This window comes from Elephas maximus, chromosome 25 (genome assembly GCF_024166365.1).
Source record: "Elephas maximus indicus isolate mEleMax1 chromosome 25, mEleMax1 primary haplotype, whole genome shotgun sequence".
Lineage (NCBI taxonomy): Eukaryota > Metazoa > Chordata > Mammalia > Proboscidea > Elephantidae > Elephas > Elephas maximus.
The window spans coordinates 5,321,158-5,344,965 of record NC_064843.1 but is presented as its reverse complement, the minus strand read 5'-3'; the positions used below and the strand labels follow the sequence as shown (position 1 = coordinate 5,344,965).

General features: G+C 56.7%; 1 protein-coding gene across 4 annotated transcripts in view; it reads left to right on the top strand.

Annotated features, from left to right (window-relative positions):
• SLCO4A1 (solute carrier organic anion transporter family member 4A1) overlaps positions 1-19,318 on the top strand; it is a 29,078-nt gene extending 9,760 nt beyond the window's left edge. Inside the window, exons 2-12 of one of the 4 annotated variants that reach the window (XM_049869124.1) lie at positions 3,683-4,561; positions 5,689-5,779; positions 6,392-6,513; positions 6,997-7,108; positions 10,798-10,952; positions 11,842-12,037; positions 13,516-13,681; positions 13,763-13,956; positions 14,237-14,301; positions 15,049-15,197; positions 18,023-19,317. In XM_049869124.1, the coding sequence (XP_049725081.1) occupies positions 3,769-4,561; positions 5,689-5,779; positions 6,392-6,513; positions 6,997-7,108; positions 10,798-10,952; positions 11,842-12,037; positions 13,516-13,681; positions 13,763-13,956; positions 14,237-14,301; positions 15,049-15,197; positions 18,023-18,187 (2,208 nt within the window). In that variant the 5' untranslated portion in view covers positions 3,683-3,768 and the 3' untranslated portion in view covers positions 18,188-19,317. Of the gene's footprint in view, positions 1-3,682; positions 4,562-5,688; positions 5,780-6,391; positions 6,514-6,996; positions 7,109-10,797; positions 10,953-11,841; positions 12,038-13,515; positions 13,957-14,236; positions 14,302-15,048; positions 15,198-18,022 lie in introns of all 4 variants that reach the window. The other 3 variants (XM_049869125.1, XM_049869123.1, XM_049869126.1) reach the window with 3 other exon arrangements.
• Positions 19,319-23,808: the final 4,490 nt, after the last annotated feature.

The following is a 23,808-nucleotide window of genomic DNA, read 5'->3' as shown; positions in this document are numbered from 1 at the left end:
GTCACTGGTGTTTCCTGCCTCAATGCACCCAAAGGCAAATCCCTTGAAATTCAAAAATGAAAGTCACTTTTTTTTCTGCAGGTCCTTTCTTCAAACGCAAGTCTTCTGGTCTCTCAGCAGTTCTGAGTGGACGTTCATGTCTTTCCAAATGCAAATTTCCTGACTGGAAAGACTCTAGGTGGGGTTCAGGTTTTCACCCTAAGCCCCCAGTACTCTATACACAGGACTACTGCTTTCAAACCAACAGCTTGTGTTTCTTTCAGGCAAATTCTAGTTCCCCTTTTAGCATATCTAATCAAGTATTGGCTGAAGGTGGAGTTACACACTCTGTAATCTATAATATCCAATATTTATTTCTGTCATACATTTATGTCTGTTTTACAACACAGAGAAGCATTCAATACCCATAGTACATTCAGATAAACACATAATCTTTTTTAAAACATTCCAGTTTCATCTTCTCTTCTTCACATCTTAACTGTCTTCCCATTCATATGCATATGGCCTTGGGCCTCTGGCTGGGTGGAACCAGAAGACCCTGGCCCCCCATCAATCATCTTGTTTAACTGGCCTGGCTTTTGCCCCAAGACACTCCAGGTGTGGCTTTTCTCCCCTCAGCTGCAGCATAACATCTTTTACTTTCCTTTCAGCCATTACAGGTAACAACAACAAAAGTAATGATCTAAGAATCAAAAGTTTCACTTCACATGCCCCTTCATTCTTTCTGTACAAATCCCATGCTTCTTTGAGTCTGGAGCCATTACGACAAATCCCACTTCTGACACCAACTGTAAAACTGGTGTGGTGGGGGTGTCTGACCTACTCTAACTTCACAAGGGGGAGAGAGAATCACCATCAGCATCAGCCCAAAGTTGATTCCTGTGAAGCAAAGGTCAAACATACCTCCTCTCTCCAACCTTTTTACCAATTCTGACACCAGTCGTTCCTTCCATGGGACTCTCTACTTCTCTGCTGGGTTTAAGAATTCATTGCAGTGGCCACACAGAGCTCACAGGCAGTACTCATGGTTATGAGGCTTATTAGGGAAGTAACAGGTTACAGTTCAGAATCAGGAATGACTCAGGATGCAGTTTTTTGGTCAGGACAGTGTCTTGGCTGTGCCCAGACACTTGCCCTTGGCTTCTCGATCCTCGGCGTCTCCCTTGCCCTTGGCCTCTGAATCCTTGGCCCCTTGAGCGTCTTGGGCTGGCCCAGCCTCTGCCCTGCTCAGGAAAGTGTTACAAAGCACTTTAGCTCAGCCAATAAGGGCCTAGGGGTACCCCACTCTGCCAGTAAGCCTTGGCCCAAAGATGCTCAGCTCTCTTTGTGGGTTGGCAAGCCTAGCTCTGCCAAGTGCTCAGAGGCACACCACTCTTCCAAGAAGCCTCCTGCCCAAAGGCACTCAGCTCTCTCACTTTGTGGGCCAGGAATCCCAACATGTCATCTCCTGCCAGTCTCTTGATTCTGCTGCTGCTGTTTCTCTCCTGCTACTTCTTGCCATCTCGAGCTGTCTCCAGTGTTACAGCTCTCTCTGTCTCCTCGATCTAAGAGGTTCTCAGCATAGGGACCTCAGGTCCAAAGGACACAATCTGCTCCCATTTCTTCTTTCTTGATTATAGTGAGGTCTCCCCTCTGCTCTGGGATTGGCTGCCTTTTAAACCTAGTGGGATGGCAAAACTGACCAATCCCCTCATTAGGATTCCATATACCTTATTTGCATGGCCCCACCCCCACAGGGGTTCCATGCATCTTATTTGCATTATTAGAAAGCTGTTCAATTCCCTCGGTGGGCCACAAGCACCTTATTTGCATAGTCCCACCTAATAATATTGTAGGAGTCACAAGACCATGGGGAGAAAGACCATATAAAAGCAAGTCATCACACCACAGCCCGTGTTAAATGCCCAAGGAAACTGTGTGCCCATGTTGAATGGCCATGTTTGGGGTTTGGCTCTTTCAGTGACATGCTTGGGGGGGAGCAGTGATGCTCACAGCCCACTTGGGTTGAGTCCTACCTGCGGCCAGCTGATTCTGTGGACTCAGGGAGGTTACTGATCCCTCAGGCCACTCCCCTCATCTGTCAGATGGACCTCATCCCCCCTGCAGAGCCTGGCTGGGTGTGAGAGCTCACTGCCAGTGCACCATGTGCAGGGTTGTGGGAAGAGCTGTGCCAGAATGTCACAGTGAGTGGCGTTCTTCAAAACTGGCTGATTCTGGCTCAACTGCATCTGCCCCAGGCCCTCAGAGGCAGGAGTGCAGCCTCCTGGAGGCTTACGTGAGCTCCAAGCATGTGACCCATATTTGGAAATACGGTCTTTGCAGGTGTGATCAGTTAGGTTAACATCAAGTCACACTGGCTCAGGGTGAGAGACATGGAGACAAATGTGAAGATGCATGTGTGAGCCAAGGAGCACCAAGGATTGCTGGGAGGCACTGAAAAACTGGGAGAGGGGCCTCAGAGCCTCAGAGAGAACCAACACAGCTGACACCCTGGTCTCAGACTCCTAGCCTCCAGAACTGTGAGACAATACATTCCTGTTCTTTAAAGCCGTCCACTCTGTGGTACTTTGTTACAACAGACCCTGGAGACTAAGACAGACCCTCTCTCCAAATGAGCCCCCATTCGTGGTTCCTGATGGACGCGTCTTTTGGGGGCCACCGTCCCACCCATTGCTGGCCCAGTGCAGAGCCCAGCACATCCGTGGGTCCAAAGCAGAGCTTGAACTTAGCAGCTGCACAAAGTATGAAGTGGACACCATGGTGTTTGGAAGGCTCTGCCAATGGCAGTGAGCGCTTCCCTCTCTAAGAATAGGTGTGGCATGTGAGGGTGCTGGAGGGGCTTCCCAGGGCCCCCCAGAGCCTCACAGACAGCTTTTACTCCACAGGGGCTGGTTCTTTGGGTTCAGTGGGCAGGTGGGCATTGGGGGCTGGATTGGGGGCAGGACAGAGCTGGGTTGCGGGGAGTTTGGCAGAAAGATGGGGTTTGCATGCAGTTCTTGCTGGCTTGACCACAGAACTTCAGAAGGCTGTCACCTTATTTGACATTTTGAGAATTGGCCCCATCAGTGGCTGCCCAGTGCATCAGAACCCCCCCAGGCTCTTTCTGGATCCTGGGGAGACCCCTGTGGTGAGCTCCCCTCTTTCCTAATGTCCATGCCCTCCGAACTTTGGACTAGGAAGGATTTCCTTTTCATGCTACGGTGCTAAGAGCTTCCCGGGAGTGAGCAGGTCTAAGGTCAGGTTTGGTGCACAATGTGGGGTGTGTCACGTGGGGAGAAGGGCTCCCCCAGGAAGTCTATCAGGGCACTTTAGCTGTATCCAGCCCTGCTGCTACCAGCTCCACACCTGCTGGGAAAAGGTCTGCGCTCTTGGGCAGTTCTGACAAGGGTCCTGATAATGAGTGCTCCAGTTCTGATAATGGGGGTGCTGGTTCTAACAAGGGTGCTGGAATTGACAGCCCTTGTCCGGCCGGCATGGACCATCCCAGAGCGGATCCTGGGTCCGTGAGACTTGACACTTGGTGGCATGGGCCTGGGTCAGAGAGGGTCAGCCCCTTCGGACTGTGGATGCTGGGCAGGCAGAGCCATTGCTGCCCCAAGGTTACAGGGTCTGGAACGTTCACTGCGGTGAGGATGTGTGTGTGGGTAGATGCAGTTTTCCTAACCAGAAATCCTTCCTACAGAACACGTAACACCTAGCTGTGCTTGGCCCTGGAACCCACCTGACGGCCCCCTGCTGCCGGATTGGAAAGCCCAGCACAGTTCAGTGATGCCCCAGCACCTGAAGGGGGACGGGCCCTTCGCCTCCATGCCCCAGCTCGCCTTTCCTAGCTTGGCCTCGGCCACCAGCCCTGGCTTTGACCACATGCCCCCCAGCCGGAGAGAGTCCCTGGGCATGCTGATGGGCAGCAGCCCCCTGGACCCCTGCAGCAGGCCCCTGTGCGAGCTGAGGGCTGGAAAGCAAGGCCAGAGCCCAGACTCTGAGGTACGCTACGTGTCCACAGAGCCACCAGGCACGGCTTGTGGCTGGTGGGGCTTCACACCCAAGTGCCTGCAGGCCTTCAACACGCCACGGGGCGTGCTGTTGTTCCTGTGCCTGGCATCCTTCCTTCAGGGTATGACGGTGAATGGTTTCATCAACACCGTCATCACCTCCATCGAGAGGCGCTTCGACCTGAACAGCTACCAGAGCGGCCTGGTGGCCAGTGCCTATGACATTGCCTCCTGCTTATGCCTCACCTTTGTCAGCTACTTTGGCGGCTCCGGCCACAAGCCCCGTTGGCTGGGCTGGGGCGTGATGCTCATGGGCCTGGGCTCATTCACCTTTGCACTGCCCCACTTCACCGCTGGCCACTACAAGGTGGAGGCGGCTGAGGAGGTGACCACCTGCCGGGGCAACAACAGTACGGCCTGTGTGGACAGCACCTCGGGCCTGTCCCACTACCGGCTGGTCTTCATGCTGGGGCAGTTCCTGCACGGCGCTGGTGCCACGCCGCTCTACACGCTGGGCGTCACCTACCTGGACGAGAACGTTAAGTCCAGCTACTCGCCCGTCTACATTGGTGAGTGTCACCAGCAGAGACAAGTGGGTGGGCGGGCAGGTGGGAGTACACCTCCTTGTCTTTGGACCTGTGGTAGTGCTTGTGACAATGCCAGTCTTACCCATCCAAGCCCCCTGCCCGTGTGGCCTCCTGGGGTCCAGGTGTTCCTCTGGGATAGCAGATGAGGGACTCTTATCTCACCTGGGGTGGCGCAGGTGAGGGAGAGAGTGCTGCCTTCATCTGTTGCTGCTGCGGCAGTGGCAGCCTCGGACGCTGCCTGCCTGGCTGCCGGGCAGGGATCACAGTGCACGCGTTGTGGTCAGGCACCAGCAGCCAAAAGGGGGGCACCGTCCCCTCCTGCTGTGGCCCTCAGGTGTCCCAGCATGTCTACCTAGTGATGAGACTCTTGGGTTCGGGTGAGTGACCAGGGACAGACCTCCCGGAACATTCTCACGTCTCCCCTTACACACCAGCTCTGCTCAGGGTCTGGCAGCAGGAGGGGTAGATGGGGGGAACCCTGGAGGCATTAGACTGGGAGAACGAGGACTATAAGCAGAAAAACAAAACCATTCCAGACTGTTCTTTATATGTATGAAGATTTGTACATAATAAATCAAGGCAGCAGCATCGTTGCCAGGTGTGGGCCTTAGGGGCAGTCTCAGGGCTTCACTGAATCTGCTCTAGTGGTTGTTGAAACAAGTGCAGAAGCCCCCAAAGTGCCTCCGACCCAGCTCTCCCTGGGCTACAGCAGTGAGTCCAGCTGGCCTCTCTGAGCTGCAGCTTTGTGCTCCCCCAGCCCCCAGGAAGGACCCCTTTGGGCCCTTGGCAGAGGGTGGCTGGCCAGCAGGGCAGGGCTTCTCGAAGAGTGGACTCTGCATGTCACAGACGGGCTCCTGTGTAGGGGCGCGGGTTACCTGTGTCAGGGGGTGGGCTACCCATGTTGGGGGGCGGGCTCCCATGTCAGAGCACAGGTTCCCTGTGTCGGGGCGCGGGTTCCATGTGCCAAAGCATGGGCTCCCTGTGTCAGGGCATGGGCTCCCCATGATGGGGTGTGGGCTCCATGTGCCGGGGCATGGCTGTGAGCTGTGTCTGCGGCCCTGTGCTACCCAGAAGGGCTGGCGGTACTGACCACTGTGCTTCCTTTGCAGCCATCTTCTACACTGCAGCCATCCTTGGCCCCGCAGCCGGCTACTTGGTGGGGGGTGCCCTGCTGAACATCTACACGGAGGTGGGCCGGCGGTAAGTGACCATGCTGTCTGTGCACAGACGGGCTTGCACACCTGGGAGGTCTCTGGCCTGGCGGCGTGTGATGGGGAATCCAGGCTGGGTTGGCGCCTAGCTGTTCAGAGCCCTAGAGGGCACCGGGGCCTGCCCCTGACTGGCACTGGGGGGCTTTGGGGGTCTGTCGGCTAGGCCTGGGGGAGGCAGTGCAGGTGTAGGCCACAGCCAAGGCTCAGGGGCTCTTCGGAAGCTGCCTGAGACATAGTTACAATTTCTCTGGAGCCTTTTGTGAACAACAGCAGGTTTTTCTGCTGCCCGTGTGGGATCCTTGTGTTTCTCTCGTGTCCTGGTGTCTTTTGTTTGTGATGCTAGTTTTTGTAAATTTAAGCAGGAGAGAGAGACCAACAGATGGATAGAGGGAGAGAGGACCTGGGTCCCTGGCCACCGGGGGAGGCCAAGCAGCAGGGAGGCAGCTCTGGGCCAAGGATTGGCTGTGCCTTGGGCTGGCAGACCATGTGCTGAGGGCTTGCCACGTCTGCTCGTGGAAAGAGCCAGAAGGGGGCCCAATGTGCATGAGCAGAGGGCACGTGTTGCCACAAGCGCTGACCAGAGCTTGGTGTCTGTCCCCAGGACGGCGCTAACCACGGAGAGCCCACTGTGGGTCGGTGCCTGGTGGGTCGGCTTCCTGGGTGCTGGGGCCGCTGCCTTTCTCATCACCATCCCCATCCTCGGCTACCCTCGGCAGCTGCCAGGTGGGTGTCCTGCTCCTCTGAGTCTGTGTGGAGACAGACATGCCACTTCCTGCCCTTCCTCATCCTACACGAGCAGAGTCACAGCACATCCATCCACTCCTGGTCGTTTTGAACCAAGAGGCTTGTGGGTGGTCATGGGCCACAATCTTCCAAGGATGGGAGACCCAGCCTCGCTGTCCTGCAGGGCATCCTGGGGACCCATTCCCTCCTTGGGATCCTTGGGACGGGCTGGTTTCAGCCGAGGGAGTTCCCCACCCTAATTTCTCTTCCCTCGAGTCCCGACTACCCACTCTCCCGCCTCTGTTCCCGGTGGTGCCTCTGTCTGTGGCGGTGTATCTGCCCACGGCTGTCCCATGCCACCACCTGGGACCAAGGCTGGAGCTCGAATGTACACAAAGTACTACAGGAGGGCCTGGCACCCATGGGGCACCGCCACCTGCCGGCTCAGGCAGTGTGTGGCCCCTGATGCATGTGCTCTTCCAGGAGCCCAGCACTACGTGGTCACGAGAGCATCAGAGTCCCACCAGCTCAAGGACAGTGGCCCCAGGACCACAGCCAACCCTGACTTTGGTAAAACCGTTTGGGACCTGCCTCTGTAAGCACCAGGGGTTGGGGACACTCAAGGGCCCTGTCTTGGGAGCTACTGAGGGACCCACGGCAGGGAAGCTCTTCCTCCCCCATGCTACAGCCCCAGGGTTGGGTCGGGGGAGGGCCGGGTGACCCCTGTAGGGTCACAGGGTGTGCGGCCCTCACTGTACTCTTAGCCACTGGAGTTTCAGTCTTGGCCTTGCGGCTGGGGCTGAAAGGTGGGGGAACAGCAGGTGGAGCCTCCTGGGTGGAGGTCACGGTCCCAACTTAGGGCTCCAGCCTCAAGGTCAGTCCTGCAGGAGGTTCAGGGCCTCAGCCTGGGCAGCCCACAGCCCTTGACTCATGCCTGCCTGCCTGGCCTGGGGCATCTTTGCCTCCGAGACTAGTGCACTGAGCCCCCCGTCCTCCGGCACCTCCTTGGTCCTGCCTCTCAGTAGCTGGTCTAACGGCTACATTGGGAGTGGGGCTATCAGCCATATGATCAGTTCCACCCTCCTCCCCCCGGCAGGGTGGAGGGCATCAGCCCCCAGAAACCCCTGCTGCCCCACCTACCTGCTTTTCAAGTCTTGTTCCACTGACTGCCTGCAAGAGCCAGGAGCTGCCCGCTGGGGGCCGGCCTGAAGCATGACCAAGCAAGCCTAGGGCCAGAATGACTGGTATTACCGGACATCATGAGAGGGCCAGCCTCCCTTCTCCCAGCACCCATAGACCGAGGGGCTCAATGGAGGGCTGGGGACCAAGTGCACCATAGTCTGGTGCCCGTGTGGACGGGGGACAGTAGGTGTCTCCCAGCATCCAGACACTGAAGGGCTCAGGTGGAGGGCTGGGGGCCAGGCACCCTGTACCCACGTGGATGGGGGACGGCAGGCCTCTCCAGTTCCTCAAGTGATAAGGGAAGTCAGGCCCAGGCTTAGTTCCCCAAACCGGTTTTCATTTATAGAAAATTCCAGAACTTGTATCTTCTATAAGGCCATGAGTAATTCCTGAGCAAACTCAGCCTAAGAATTTCAGCCAAGGAAGCTACAGGCTGGGGCCATGAAACAAAGAAGTGTGCAGGCTGCCAGGAGGGTCTCCCCTCATTGCTGAAAGCGGCGATTGTCCCCAGACCCAGGGCATTTTCCACAAGGGCAGGTTTGGGCAAAACTCAGGAAGGGACCAGCAGCCCCACCCAACCCCAAGCTGGGGAAGGAGCTGGCTGGGGACCGACGTCCAAGCCCACCCAGCCCAGCCCAGACCAGCCCCTGAGTCATTCTGGGGTGGAAGTCCCTCCAAGTTCTGTTTTCTTTTCCTTCTTTGAGACATGGGATGAAAATAGTCAGCCTGAAAGAAACCCTTTTCAGCCCTGAAGTCTGGAAGAGAGGTCTGAAAATGTGGCCCGGTTTTTCATCAGGAGGGGAGCGAAGCGAGCATGTGGTGTCAGCTCTCAGCAACCTCAGGATTCCATCAGCATCTCCACGTCATTAGTGTGTCTAAAAGCCGGAGGGGGACTGGCCCTTCCTCACCATCAGCACCCCCAAACTTGTCTGTTGGGAGTTCTGAGGTTCAAAGACTGGTTATAGCCTTTGAACCCCAAATAGCCTTTGCACATTTCTACTCTTTCAGAAGTAAATTAATTCTTGACCTGCGGCCTCCAAAATGAAGCACAAAGCTGCTTTAGCCAGTGCTCCAATTCCTCATGGCAGCTTACTAGGCTGGCTCGCATGGGGAAGAAGGGGTCCCTGCCTCATAGTGTGACTGTGACGAGAACTAGGAGCGGGTGTGTTTAAGCCCCGATCTCCAGGCCATCCGGCTTCCCCAATAAAGTGTCCCTGCGTGCACACAGGAACGAGGTCTCCTCACACACCCAGGGCCCATAGCCATGGAGCGAGAGGCCAAGCCCCGTGTTAGGGGCTGATGGGAGACACCGAGCCCCTGTGTCAGTGGGTGATGGTCGTTTATTGCAAGCAGTCGCTCTGTGGTTGGTGGATGTTCATCTGCTGTGGAGGGTCCAGAGCCCAGACATCTGACACGTGGGGATGGTCACGGAGTTGCTGAGGTTCACAGACAGCAGACACTAACAAGATGGTTTTTGTTCCCCCTCCTGATTAAAATGGGGACCCACTTCCTTCAGAATTTACTTGCAAACCAGGGGTGTCTGTTGATGGGGTCGCTCATAAGTTTGGGGACAGGGAAGTGACCCTCAATCAGGGAACACCCCTGGTCTTGGTCAAGGGCCCTGCAGCTCTCTCGGAGGCTGAGCTCAGTCCCAGGAAGCTTGAAAGGAGGCATTGGATGGAGCTGGGAGGCTGAGCACAGGGGCTGGAGTTGGCGAGTGTGGGTGATTTCTGCCCCCTAGAGAAGGACAGGCTCTTTGTCTGGGATTCTTCCCAGTGGTTGTACTTTCTGAATTTATCTCAAAATTCTACACCCTTCCCTGCCCAGGGCATGAGTGAGTTGCCGTTGCCCTAACAAACCACAGCTTTAAGCTACAGAAGCTGCTCTGTCAGGGACGAGAAGCCGAGGCCTGAGTCAGCATGTGGGCAGGGCCGTGCTCTGAGCCCCGGTTCACGGGGGGGCCCTTCCTTGCCCCTTCCAGCTTCTCAGGGCCCCTGGTGTTCCTGGCTCCTGACGGCATCACTCCAGTCTCTGCCTCCTTTTTCATATGACCCTCTTCCCTCCGTCTGTCTGTGTCTGTGGCTTTTCTTATGATAACACCAGTCCTGTAGGATTCGGACACACCCTTCCAGTGTGACCTCCTATTAACTTCAAAGATCCTATTTCCAAACAAGGTCATGTTCGCAGGCTCTGGGGTTAGGACTTCAGCATATCTTTTTAGGGGACAGAAATCAACTCATAGCACCTAGTAAAGAGGTTTTTTTTTTTTTTTTTTTTTGGAATTTTGACACATTTTAATAGACTTTTAGCTGCCTTCCCAGGGCGCTGCCATGGTTGACCGGGGCATGTCCAGGTGGATAGTCCACTTCAGAGATGCCTAAAAAACCCAGTCTAGCTGAGTGTGCGACAGCTTTTAAGCGAATGCCCTGTGCCCAAGACCAGGTATCACGTGGAGTGTGGAAGCCACACCCCCACCACCCGTACAGCCTGAGTCCTCTCAGTCCTCAGAAAGGGGGCACTAGGCCCCCCACAGATCCCCCCAGGTGCAAACCAAGAGAAGTTGGGGAGCCAGCCCAGCCCCTGGGGGTTCTTCAGGGGACCTCTTGTTCTAAATCCAACCATTCTCCTGGGCTAGTGAGCAGGCCCCACCCCTCAGTGGCCCTAGTGCCCCTGCCTAGGGGCTGCCCAGCCCTGGACTTGGTTTTGGCCCAGCCACCTCCTGTGCCCCAGCCCCCAGCTCCCCTGCAGGCCCCTCTGCTGCCCTTACAGCATCACCCAGAGGTTGTGCTTACTTGACATCTCTGGAGAGATGTGTGGGCTGTCCCGTCTCTGAAGCCAGAACTCTGGCCCAGGCAGTGATAAGACTCCATAGTCAGCCTTGCCACTAAGCGGCCACAGGCTCAGCCTCAGGGTGCTAGCTCTCTGTCCCTGAGGCCTAGCAGGCTGTCCCCTCAGCTCACCTGGCCTCCACTCATACCACTCTCAGAACGGGAGCCCTTCGTGCTCAGGTGGGAGAGGCAAGGTGTCCTCAATCTGGGACCTGGTACATCCTGACCTTCTGTCTCTTCTCTCTGGTCTCCGTGCCCCCACGCCTCCATCCAGCTCCATCTGGATCCTTCTGAAGAACCCCACGTTCATCCTGCTCTGCCTGGCTGGGGCCATGGAGGCCATGCTCATTGCCGGCATGTCCACATTTGGCCCCAAGTTCCTCGAGTCACAGTTCAGCCTCAGTGCCTCAGAAGCCGCCACCTTGTTTGGTGAGAAAACTCACTGGATCTCAGGGGGAGGTCTCTGCTTTCTCGTGAGTTCTCAGACAAATGAGGGTCTTTGAGGGCATCTTCTAGAAAGACCCTCACAGGGCTGCTCCAACCGTGAGCACAGGAGGGTCCCCTCCAGGCCAGTGCAAACAGAGAGCAGCTTTGGGCTTTTCATCAAGTCCATGTTGCTGCACAACTGTCAGGCAGCAGGATGAGCGGCTGCCCTTCCACAAGGGCTTGCTGAGCTCTGGCTGCAGCTCTTGGTGGCTGACCAGTCCCCTGCATCAGGGCCCCATCCGAGTGGGTATGCACTGCCAGCAGCTTCGACTGGAGGGGGTGGGGGTGGGGCTCCAGCTCACCAGGCACACTCCTCACCCCAGCGCCCTGGCCGCAGGCATCAATGGCTGGCTAAGAAAATTTGGGGGCAGTGCCCGCTGAGCACCCAGACCCTGGGTGCCCCATAAGCTGGGCACACAATGTCCCGGGGCCTCAGACCTTTTAGCCAGAGCACCTGCATCTGCCTGGTGGGTGCATCCCATGGCTGGGGGCTTGGTTGACCCTCCTGGGGCTGTGCAGGTGGGGCAACCTCCTCTGATCCACCCTCCTGGAGCATTCACAGGGTACTCCAGAGCTCCGGGGCCTCCTCAGCCTCACCCAGACCAGAGGGAGGTGCCAGGCATGGGTGATCAGGGGTGGGCATGGAGGAGGGCAGGGGGCCTCTGGGCAGCGTGTGGTCACTCTCAGCCAGACATCACCTCCTACGGTTCCGTTCCCTGGGCAGGAGAGGGCACCAGATTAGGGGTCCCACCATCCCCTCCTCCAACTAATGGCATCCAGATGCTTCTCCTGGCCATACCCCCCTGAGGCCTTACTGAACACCTCCTCCCAGGGTACCTGGTGGTGCCATCAGCAGGAGGTGGCACCTTCCTGGGTGGCTTCTTGGTGAACAAGTTCAAGCTGCGTGGCTCAGCCATGGTCAAGTTCTGCGGGCTCTGCACCCTGACCAGCCTCCTGGCCTTCTTCATGTTCTTCCTGCACTGCCCCAATGTGCCCATGGCTGGCGTGACAGCCACCTACAGCAGGAGGTAAGGGCAGGTGGGGTCTGGATGGAGGGGAGACTCTCAGCTAGGGCAATGACATGGGGACACGTGTATGAAGACACACCTGTGTGGAGGCTCACCTGTGTGAAGGCACACACCTGTATGGGGGCTCACCTGTGTGGAGGCTCACCTGTGTGGAGACACATCTGTGTGGGAACTCACATGTGTGGAGGCTCACCTGTTTGGAGATACACATATAGAGACACATCTGTGTTGAGGCACACCTGTGTGAAGGTACACACCTGTGTGGGGGCTCACCTGTGTGGAGACAAATCTGTGTGGGAACGCACCTGTGAGGAGACTCACCTGGGTTGAGGGGAGGGCCGGCAGGACAAGGAGCAGTGATGGCCAAGGAGGACACCACCCAGTGCCAGTTCAGTTAAGGCTCATTTGTAAAATGGCACCAGGTCAGCCATTAAGGACACCTGGGCTCAAGTCCTAGCTCTTCATCTCTGTGGACCTCAGTCTCCTCTTCTGTGCCCTGGGACAACAACCACCCACCTTCCGGTGTCCTCAAGGCTTGTCTTCACCTGCAACCTGTAGGACAGCAATCTGGGAATGTCTAAGTTACAAATGTACACACGGCCTGAGCCCCACCTGGCCGTCTCCCTCCCAGGAACCTGCCATGTAGATGCGCTTGCAGGGTGAGAGAGCAGAGGGAGAGAGAGGACCTGTAGCGTGTCTGAAACAGCAAGAGCCTGGGAACAACCTAAAACCTGGTCAGTAGGGGCCTGGCTAAACCGCCGTGCATCCCATGGGTTACTATACTGGCATTCAAAGGGATGAAGAAGCTCTTTCTGGGCCATTGCCAAGACACGTTGTCAAGCAGAAAAAGGAAGGAGTGGAACAGAATAGGTTGTGCTCTGGTGTGAGACAAAAAAGGAGAAGGGAAGGTGTGTGTGTGTGTGTACGTGTACATGCATATGAGCATGTGTGTGCATGTTTGCTGCACGCATACGAACCGTCTCTGGAGGCATGCAGCCACTGGCCTGGGCTGAGAAGAGGGGGCTGGGCACAGGGAAGAAGGTGTTTTTCCACCTTGTACTCTGGCACCAGTTTTAGGCACAGCCTATCCAAAATGCAAACACATTCCAGGCAAGTGAGCTGAACAGGGTAAGCGCTTGGCTGCTAACCAAAAGGTTGTCAGTTTGAACCCCCCAGTGGCTTCGCAGGAGACAGAGTTGACAATCTGCTCCTGTAAAGATCACAGCCAAGGAAGCCCTATGGGCAGTTTTACTCTGTCACGTGGGGTCACTATGAGTCAGGATTGACTCAAGGGCACCCAGCAAGCAAAAACCAGGTCACGGGAGGCTGCGTAAGACAATGATCTCCCAGAACAGGGTCCAGGGTGTTGACCACCCAAGGGCACCGACCGGCAGGGCCCACTCAGATGTAGGTGGGGTGGGGACAGGACCCCAGGTTGTGCCTGGGCCCCATCCCGCATCCCTCCCCTCCCACTGCAGCCCCCTGCCCGAGGGCCACCTGCAGCTGACAGCTGCCTGCAATGCCGCCTGCAACTGCTGGCCTGAGCACTACAGCCCCGTGTGTGGCTCTGATGGCACCATGTACTACTCACCCTGCCACGCGGGGTGCCTGGCAGCAGCCACCAGAGACTCCAGTGGCCGGAAGGTGAGTGTGGCCGCTGCCCGAGGCCCATTGTCCCTGTGGTGGACCTGGGAGGGGCCCCCTGGACCTTCCTTGTGTAATCAGCGCTGTTGTTGGGCTCCCCAGGTATACCGAGATTGTAGCTGTATCCCTCAGAATTTTTCCTCTGGCTTTGGCCATGCCACCACAGGAAAATGCACCTCGGCCTGTCAGAGAAAGCCCCTCCTTCTGGTTTTCATATTCGTTGTAATTATCTTTACATTCCTCAGCAGCATTCCTGCGCTAACGGCAACCTTACGGTAAGAAACCCGGCCTGGGTCTCTCTTATGTGGAATCTTTCCTTGCAGCCCACAATGGTGGAAGCTCTACAGACCCCATGGCGGGCGGTCCTACTGTGGAATGTGCCAGGCCCTGTGCCTGCACAGGCAGCACACAACTCGCTGCCCCAGGAGTGCCGGGGTGCTGACCACTGGGGAGGTGGGGAGGGGGCCTGGGGCTTGGCGGGACTTGGCCCTGGAGCAGAGGTGAGACAAGGCGAGACTTCCGTTTGCTGTAGCCAACGCCGCGTCGTCCTTGCAGGTGTGTGTGCGACTGGCAGAGGTCCTTCGCGTTGGGCATCCAGTGGATCGTCGTTAGAACGCTAGGTACTGCGCAGCATAGGGGGAGCCATGTACAGTTGGGCAAGGTGTTGACTGCACGTTGGCGCTGGCAGGGTCCACTCACCAAGCCAGGCGGCGTGCACCCCTAATTGTCCACTAGAGGGCCCTCTGTCATTTCATTTGCCAAATCGAAAAGAACAAACCAGTGACCCTCAAGTCAACCTCTCAGCTCGTGGTACCCCATGTGTGTCAGAGTAGAACCGTACTCCATAGGATGGATTTTCAATGGCTGATTTTTCAGAATTAGATCGCCAGGCCTTTCTTCCAAGGTGCCTCTGGGTGGACCTGAACCTCTAGCCTTTCAGATAGCAGCTGAGTGAGTTAACCTTTTGTACCACCCAGGGACTACTTTTCCTCCTTAACCAAAGGCTCTATAGGAGCCAGAGACATCAGGGAATTTCCCAGCCCTAGATGCCAAGTCCCCATAGAAGTAAGACTCACATCCCCTGAGCCCCTTGAAAGGAGCCCTGGTGGTGCAGTGGTTAAGGACTCGGCTGCTAATGGAAAGGTCAGTGGTTCGAACCCATCATCAGCTCTGCAGAAGAAAGACCCAGAGATCTGCTCCCGTAAAGATTACAGCCTTGGAAATCCTATGGGCCAGTTCTGCTCTGTCCTACAGGGTTTCTATGAGTTGGATTGACTCTATAGAACACAGCAACATCACCCCTGATGTCCACAGCACTGCCTTCCCCGAGAGCCACTTGCTGGGTCCTGAGCCCCCTCTCTCTGCAGGGGGTATCCCGGGGCCCATCGCCTTCGGCTGGGTGATCGACAAGTCGTGCCTACTCTGGCAGGACCAGTGCGGCATCCAGGGCTCCTGCTTCATGTATCAGAACGGGGCCATGAGCCAGTACATGCTGGCCACCGGGCTCCTGTGCAAGGTGAGTGGGCAGGGGCCGGCTCCCGGGGCACTGTAGGTCCCTCCTGAGCCGGGTTCTCCCCTGATAACCCCAGGAGCCAGGGTTCTCCCTCTGCTGACCCAGGCTCTCCCCCCGCTGACCCAGGCTCTCCCCCCTGCACCAGGCTTTCTCCCCTGCACCAGGTTCTCCCCCCAACCCGGGTTCTCCCCTGATGACCCAGGCTCTCCCTCCCCTGACTCGGATTCTCCCCAGAACCCAGGGAGCCAGGGTCCTCCCCCTGCTGACCCGGGTTCTCCCCCTGGTGAACTGGGGAGTTGAGTTCTCTTCTCCGTAGACCTAAGGAGCTGGGGTTCTCCCCCTGTTGGCCCAGGGAGTTGGGTTCTCCCCACCACTGATCTGGGGAGCCAGGGTTCTCCCCCTGCTGACCTGGGGTGCCAGAGTTATCCCCCTGCTGGCCTGGGGTGCCAGGGTTCTCCCTACCACTGATTTGGGAAGTTGAGCTCTCGCCCGCTGATGTGGGGAGTCAGGGCTCTCCCCACTGCTGACCCCGGGAGCCAGAGTTCTCCCTCCACTGATCTGGGGAGTCGGGTTCTCCCCCTGTGACTTGGGGAACTGGGTGCTGGGAGGAGGTCTAGTGGCCACTGTCACAGACTCTCAGATGTGGTTTCTAGCAGGAGTCATGCTCACCTGGTGGCTGTTGGGGCTGCAATGACACAGGGCCAGTTGAGGGCCAGAAGGAGGGTGGCCCTGGGCGTGGAGAGAAGGGCCACAGGTCAGCCTTAGGGTTTACCTCTGAGACCTGCGCTCCCCTCAAGGATCAGCTGAGCTTGCACTCCGCCCACCTCCCGGGAGCCACCTCATCACAGCCTCACTGGGTGCCCGGGCCTTTCTGCTTAGCTAGCGGCTTTGGAGAAACGAGGCCCTCATGTGCGATGTGGCACCTTTCCCAGCCACAATGAGCCTTGAATGCGGCTATGTTCTCACTCAGCCCTCTTTCTTCCCACTGCTAAGAGAAATTCCTGCCATGGCTCTCAGGCTCATTTCCCTTGGCTCCTGCTGCCTGGGAGATGTGCAGTCTTTATATTTTGGGTTTTTCTTCCAAGGAGGAGAAGGCCTCAAACCTTAAAAAACCAAAGGAAACCCTGGCGCCCGTGGTCAAGACCAAGGGTCACCGGTGACACAAGGACTCTCAGCTGCAGGGCCCTCGCCTCCAGGCTTTGAGCCACGGAGAGAGAGAAGGTCTCTCTCTGGGAGCCAGCAGCTGCCCTGGGGCTTATCCCCACGGATTAGCATAAAAATAGCCAAGGACAGGGCAGGATCTGGGTGACTCTGGAGAAGCAAAAAAAACCCCTTGCCATCGAGTTAATTCTGACTCAGTAGACTGCCACATCTTTCTTCTGCAGAGCAGCTGGTGGGTTTGAACAACTGACCTTTCAGTTAGCAGCTGAGCTCTTAACCATGCGCCACCAGGGCTCCTGTCTCTGGAGAAAAGCACCTGGTTAGCTTTGAAACGACGTCTGTTCCCAGGAGTGGGCCTTGAGCTTTCTGTTTTCTGGGTTTTGTGCCGAGAGCCGCAGGTGTGGCGGCCATGGGGCAGACAGTACTGGGGAACCCTCCCCGGCATGTGAACCCTGCCAGAGAGTGACGGCAGCTTCATACACAAGTGTTGGTGCCAATGCAGGGGCAGACAGGTCTGCCCTCAAACGAGAGCACTGTATAGAGGGATGGAAACAGGGCCCTCTGTGCAGGTGGATTCCAGACTCAGTGCCCAGGTGGGAGCTCCCGGAAACTCGGGGCAGGGTGGGGGTGCATTTCTGCTTAAGGTCCTGTTTTCAGAGGTTTGATACACGCACACATGCACACGCGTGCACACAGCGGCCAGGAGACATGCTCAGAGTGTCCCCTTCAAAGAATCCAAATGCCCCAGGCCTGGGGCTGGTGGGCGGCCTCAAACCTGTATCTGAGCCGTGAGAAGGATGGAGGGTGTGAGCATGGCCACACCGCCCCGGTCACATGGAGGACGTTGTCTCCCGTGGCCCCACACCCCCGAGTTGGCACAACCCTTTGCTGTAGAAAGGAACCAAGAGCCCAAAGGTCAGGTGACAGCCCACAGACAGGGTTCGAGCACGGGTTGGCAGGAACTGAGGCCTGGCCAGCTCTTCTTGAGTCTCCTAGGGCAGCTATAGCAAAGAACCACAGACCCGTGGCCTGAACCCCCAGGAAGGAACGGTGTTGGCAGAACCCTGCTCCCACCAAAGGCAGGAAGGGCTGCTTCCCTCTGGAGGCACTGAGCCAGAAACCGCCCTAGGCCTCTCTCCCAGCTCATGGCGGCTCCCCGCATTCCTTGGCTTGTGGCTGCATCGCTCCAGCCTGGGCCTCCCCCTCACACAGCCCCAGCCCTGGGTCTCTGGGTCTCAAGTCTCCCTCCCTGTCCTATAAGGACACAGTCCTGGATTTGGGGCCTGCCCTAATCTGGGACGGTCACCTCATCTAGAGGTCTTGAACTTAATCACGTCTGCAAAGACCCTGTTTCCAAATAACGCCCCGTGCTCAGGTTCTGGGGCCAGAGCTTGGACATATCTTTTTGGGGGACACAACCCAGCCCACCACACACTCCTCTCATCTCTGCCTGTGCCTCTGTCTTTAGTCAAACGTGTTTTGTTTCCCCCTTGGCAAATGTCTGCATCTGCCCTAGAAACCGGGTCAGTAGGAAGACCTGTCTCCTCAGATGAGCGAGTTGTGGCCTCGGGGCCTCGTGAGACCCCTGGGATGGGGGGTCAGCCTGCAGTAGGTGGTTTCTGGACAAGGCATGAACCCAACAGCCCCTCCTCTCCCCCCTCCCCCAGGTGCTCGGCTTTCTCTTCTTCGCAGGGGCCTGCTTCCTGTACAAGCCCCAGCCCTCGTCTTCCGATGGCCTGGAAGCTTCTCTGCCCAGCCAGTCCTCAGGGTCTGACAACCCCACGGACCCTCGAGATGACTTCTCCGCCCTCCAGCACCAGAGCAACGTCTGACCCCCACCTCTGGGCCCCAGCCAGCACAGAGCCCGGCCAGCCACGAAGCACGACAGGGGACGGAACACCAAACCTCGGCCTCCTCCGTGAATTCCTCTAAAAAGGGCTGACTCCCCGACTCCCAAGTGCTGGGGGTTCTGGAACCCTCACACTGCAGTCGGGGCTGCAAGACTGCCCCAAGGTTGGGGCCGCGTGTGTCCAAACTGTGAAAGCACTAATGGGAAACGGACTTGAGGCTGACTGGGGGCTCCTCTGGACAGAGGATGATGCCACCCCCAGCCCCCCCCACCTCCGCTTAGCCCCTCGCAGGACAGGAGGAAGGGCCCCCACCTGCCCAACCGCTCTGCCCACCTCCCCCATCTCCTTTTTCCTGCCCGTTCCCCACACCGGGGGTTTTCCCAGTGGACTTGCCCCAGCAGCATGGGTGGACCCGGGACAAGCAGACAGAGGCCTGTGCATTTTACCACAATCTACACAATCTTCAGTTACCACCATCATCGGTTATTAAAGAACCCAGTTCTCTGCAGACTTGCGGAGAAGCCACCCCACCTTTCTTTTAAACGCTTTGGTCTGTGGGTGCCATCCCCTGTGAAGCTGGTGAAGGTCCTGCTCTCAGGGGACAGGGAGAAGCAGCTGGAGGAGGAAGAACCCTGGTTTGTGTCTGGAACTCGTGCTCAGTTTTTTATTTATTATGAAAGCCCAGGAGCTAGCTGCTCCACGTGGGCAGGATAACTGCCCTGCTTCCCACTTCGGGATCTCGGGCCATGGCCTTCGCGCCTCCTGGCTGCCCGTCAGGCCCTGCTCTGCGTTTCTTCTGGATGGGGTGGCTTCCTGGAACCCTGCACACGATGGGGTGTTGAAAACCTGCCAACACTGCCTCCCTCTGCCACGATGGGACAGGGCAGCTGCGTAGACATGTATTTCTGAATGGTTGTTTTACATAAAATGGTTTTTATAAGAAGTGCTTCTTTTCCTGACGGCGCAGCATGCACGGGGGCAGCTCCGGTCACCTTCGGGGTGGGTCCCCGGGAGTGTCTCTGTGGAATGCATGCCCCTGTGGGTCCTCGTTACACTCGTGCAAATGTGAGTATATTTTCATATTTAAAGCCCACATCCCTGTGCAGTGTCTCATGTTTCTGTCGATTTGCAAACCTTGCTGGTTTGACATTTCCTTGTTTCCAAAGGTGGCTTTGGGCATCCCCGGGGGTGAATGGTCTCCTGGCCCCACAGTCCTCCTCAGGGCCCCCCTCCCCTTAGTGACTCCCCCCTTGTGACCAGAGGGACAAGCCAAGGAGTCTCCCCCTTCCAGGTCCTGTGCCCATATGGGCCTCGGTCCTCCTCCTGGGTCCCCACTCCTGCCACTTTTAGGAATGACCTGGGACTGCAGAGAGGGGTGGCCAGACACTGCGTGTTAGCACAAAGGAGTGTGTGTGCATGTGAGCACGTGTGAACATGTGTGTGCACATGTGCAGTGTGAGTGTGCTATATGTGTGCATATATTTTCTGTGTGTGCATGTGGATATGCATGCATGTGTCTGAGCACTGTGAGTACGTGTGTACCTATGTGCACTGTGTGCTATGTGTGCGTGCATGTGCCTGAGCACTGTGAGTGTGTACATATTTGCACTGACTGCTGTGCATGTGTGCATGTGTCTGAGCACTCTGAGTACATGTGTACATATGTGCACTGTGAGTGTGCTGTGTGTGCGTGCATGTGTCTGAGCACTGTGAGTACATGTGTACATATGTGCACTGTGAGTGTGCTGTGTGCGTGCATCTGAGCACTGTGAGTACCTGTGTACATACGTGCACTGTGAGTGTGCTGTGTGTGCATGCATAAGGTGTGCATATGGGTGTAACCAACTGAAGGAGACCAGCATGGGCTATCTTGTGTAACGGGACTCTTGGGTGGTGAGGTGCTCTGCAGGACCCCGAGACCTGCAGGCAAGGCTCCTGGAGGGATGTCTCTGCAAAGCCCAGAGGCTGAGTGGCCATTCCTAGAAACCCCAGGAACCAGGGAGTCACGGGTCCTGGCTTTGTCCCAATGACTGCACATTCCCAGGTGACAAAGTGGAGGTTTGGGCACCAAGGAAATAACAATCTGAGGCTGACATGTGGCCCCTTGGTTGGGAGCAGTGGAGCAACGAGGGAGTCATCATATCAGGAGATGGATCCTGTCGCTTGGATCCTGTATGTGATCCAGGGACAGTGTGTCTTCCAGAGAAAAGGAAACCAAAGGAGCCAAGCCCTTGTTCGTCCCCTCCACCTCCAAGCCCACCACGGCAGCCAGGCTGGGCTGTGATCAGACGTGCCAAGTGTCTGATGCTGTCCATTTTTGTTATTATTGTTGAGAATACACACAGCAGAACACACACCAACTCAACAGTTCCCACATGTACAGTTCAGTGACGTTGATCACATTCCTTGAGTCATGTAGCTATCCATCCTCACCTTCCTTTTCAGAGTTGTTCCTCCCCCATTAACATGAACGTACTGGCCCTTAAGCTTCCTATCTAATCGTTCAAGAGCCCTCGGACAGAGCTCAGCCGCAGGAGTGGATTCTGCCACTCCCAGGAAGGCTCCTTGACACCCCCACCAGCAAGGGCATCAGCCCCCAGCACCAGGGTCTAGCATCTCTGGAGAAGCCAGGGACCACAGAGTGGACAGACAGCCTTCATCCATGTTGGGATGGGGTCCAGGGTATACATAGGGTTCACCAGCTGGGACCAAGGGGCATTTACAACTGGAGGAGGGGCTGGCTATGCTTGGGCCTGGGGTGAATATTTTGGACAACAGACCCGGGGGCAGGAACAATACACTCCTTGAGGCAAAGGTGGCCTCAGCTCCTACCTGCACAGAGCCCTCCAGGGCAGGCAGAGCGATTCCATCCTTTTTAGCATTTGCCCAGTTCATTGCCAGGCAGGCCATGGCCCGGGTTCCTCCATGCCTCCCATCCCAAAGCACCCTTCCTGTTCCTCCATCAGCACCAACCCTGCTTTTCCTTGGGGTGATTCAGGGGTGAAACACAGCCCATCTGCAATTCAAATCTACTAGCTGCTCCTTGGAAACCCTATGGGGTAGTTCTGCTCTGTCCTATAGGGCCGCTATGAGTCAAAATCGACTCGATAGAAATGTGTTTTTTTTTTTTTTAGTTACCAGTAATTGAGACCCGGCGGCACACTGGTTAAGCATTCCGCTGCTCGCAGAAAAATCAGCGGTTTGAACCCACCAGCCACTCCACAGGAGAAAGATGTGGCAGTCTGCTTCCGTGAAGATGACAGCCTTGGACACCCCACGGGGCAGTTCTGCTCTGCGGCAACGGGTTTAGTTACAGAGAGGTTATTTCTCTTCCAGGAGAGGCCTGTGTTTTTATCGGGATGAACCGTTCGCTATTCAATATGTTGCTACTGGTTATCCTTAAACTTTTGATCTGTTCTGTTCACACGAATTTTCATTTTTGTGTAACCCAGTCAGTCCTGGCTCTCGTGGGGACTCCAGCTTGCACACAACCCCACATAGCCCTGGGGCTGGGCTGGGTAGGGCAGGGCCTGGGTGCGCTTTCAGCTCGGCCCAGTCAGGATCAGCTCTGAGTGGACATGAGAGCAAAGAGGGCTTGGCACCTGGCCACCCCTGAATGTAGGGGTCCCCAGGGCTCCATCCCAGCTTCATCTCGTGGCATCTCATGTTCCCTCACGACCTCACCACATGCCAGGGTTGAACTGCCCAGTAACCCCCCTGCCTCTCCCCAGGCCTGCCCTCAACCCACCCGCACTCTGAACAGGGGCCTTAGAGGCAAAGGGGACACCTCTCGCCTCAGTGGGATTTTGTCTCTCCACTACCCCCCTAACTGCTCTGCTCCTCGAAGTGATACGACACCGCTGCATCCTTGGGGTCCCCATTTCCCACCAGAGCCACCCCAAAACTGAAACCTGCCCCTGGTGTGACATGCCATGTCCTCCGGGTCCCCAGTTTCCACCAGAGTCACCCCAAAACTTTGCTCCACCCGTGCCTCCCCCTTGAGTCTATCTGCAGACACAGTAGATGCAAGGCCGGTGCCCCACTCACCCACCCCCACCCCCACCCCCACCCCTGTGCCCCAGGGCTGGGGTACTTGCCAATCTCACCTCAATGTGCCCCAGCACCAGACCCCCACTCCATGCCCCACCGATGCCAGGGTGCGGGCCTACCCCTTCCTGAACATCCCTGTTTCCCCTCCCAGCCTCCCTCTGGGGACAGCTCCATCCTCCCCTGGTCAGCCTCACATGGCCCGAGGGTGTTCTGCTCTGCCAGGTCCCACCCCCCTGCCGGAGTCTAACTCATCCCCTGGGGGCAGACTCAGCACTTCAATGCTCAGCAAGTACTTCTTGAAACAAACTGACCCTCACTCAGCACTGCAGATGGGGTGCTCAAGGTGGTGGCCTTCTTACAGGCCAGGGAGGGCACCCCATCTGTCCCTCCCCCATGCTGTGTTGGCCCATCCCTGGCCACCACCAGAATACACGTGTGAGGACACTTGTCCCTCTTTGGGCTCTTGGGCCGTCTGCAGAGGCTGAGGAGCCAGCACACAGGGATGGTGTCCCAGGACGTGGGGCCCGTGCCCTCACTTGGGCATCTTGTTCTTGGACTCTGGCCCCTGGCTGAACAGGGTCCAGGCCTGGAGTGGGACCCACACTTGCAGCCCGTCAGCACCAGGGGGCAGCACAGACCACCCTGGGAGTGGGCTCCAGGATCCCCACGTCCCAGGCGGGCATCCTCCCCCAATGCCAGCCTGCAAGGGGCCTCTCCCCTCCCCCCGCCCCGTTCCACGAGGGGTCCCTGTACGTGTGAGCTGGACTTGTCCTCACAGCCCTGACCAGGGCCTCCCTGGCCGCCTTTGGCACAAGCTGCCCCTGAGTGGCCACTGAGGCTGTCTGCCCTCCACTTTCTCGGCTTCCTTTGCTCCCCTCTTTTCTTTGAAAACGGTCCAAGCCAGTGTCTAAGCTGAGGCAAGCACTTTTTTAAAGTTCACATCTCTTTTAAGCCGCTTTACTGAGACATAATTCACACACCATACAATTCACCCAATTAAAATGTAAAATTCAATGGTTTATCACCACAGTGAATTTGAACATTTTCAACTCCCCAGAAAGAAGCCCCCTAACTAACACCCCCAAGCCCGTCGCCCTGCCTGGGAACCACTAATGAGCTGTGGGCTCTGTGTTCTGCCTGTCCTGGTGTTTCTGGTCATGCCTGACTTACTTCACTCAGTGTGACGTTTTCGAGGCTCATCCATGTCGTGGCAAGCATCAGGACCTCGTTTCTCTTTATGGCTGGGTAACGCCCCCATGGAATGGATAGGCTGTATTTTATTTATCACATTATTTTAAAGAAGGAAAAGGTTCCCTGGCTTCTCCCAGCCATTCTCAGGCTAAATACTCCATCATCAAGCATCCTGGCCTTGTCAGCTTCTGGATGCTGCCGGGGTAGGAGATTAGTGCTTGGTAGTCCCCACACGGGGGAGGGATGTACCTGCCAAAAAAAAAAAAAACCTGCCACATCCCGGAAATTCCACTCTAAGACAATGGGCACCGGCTCTAAGTTGTCTCAGCCTGTGGGACTGACTCCACTAAAAATTCATTTCC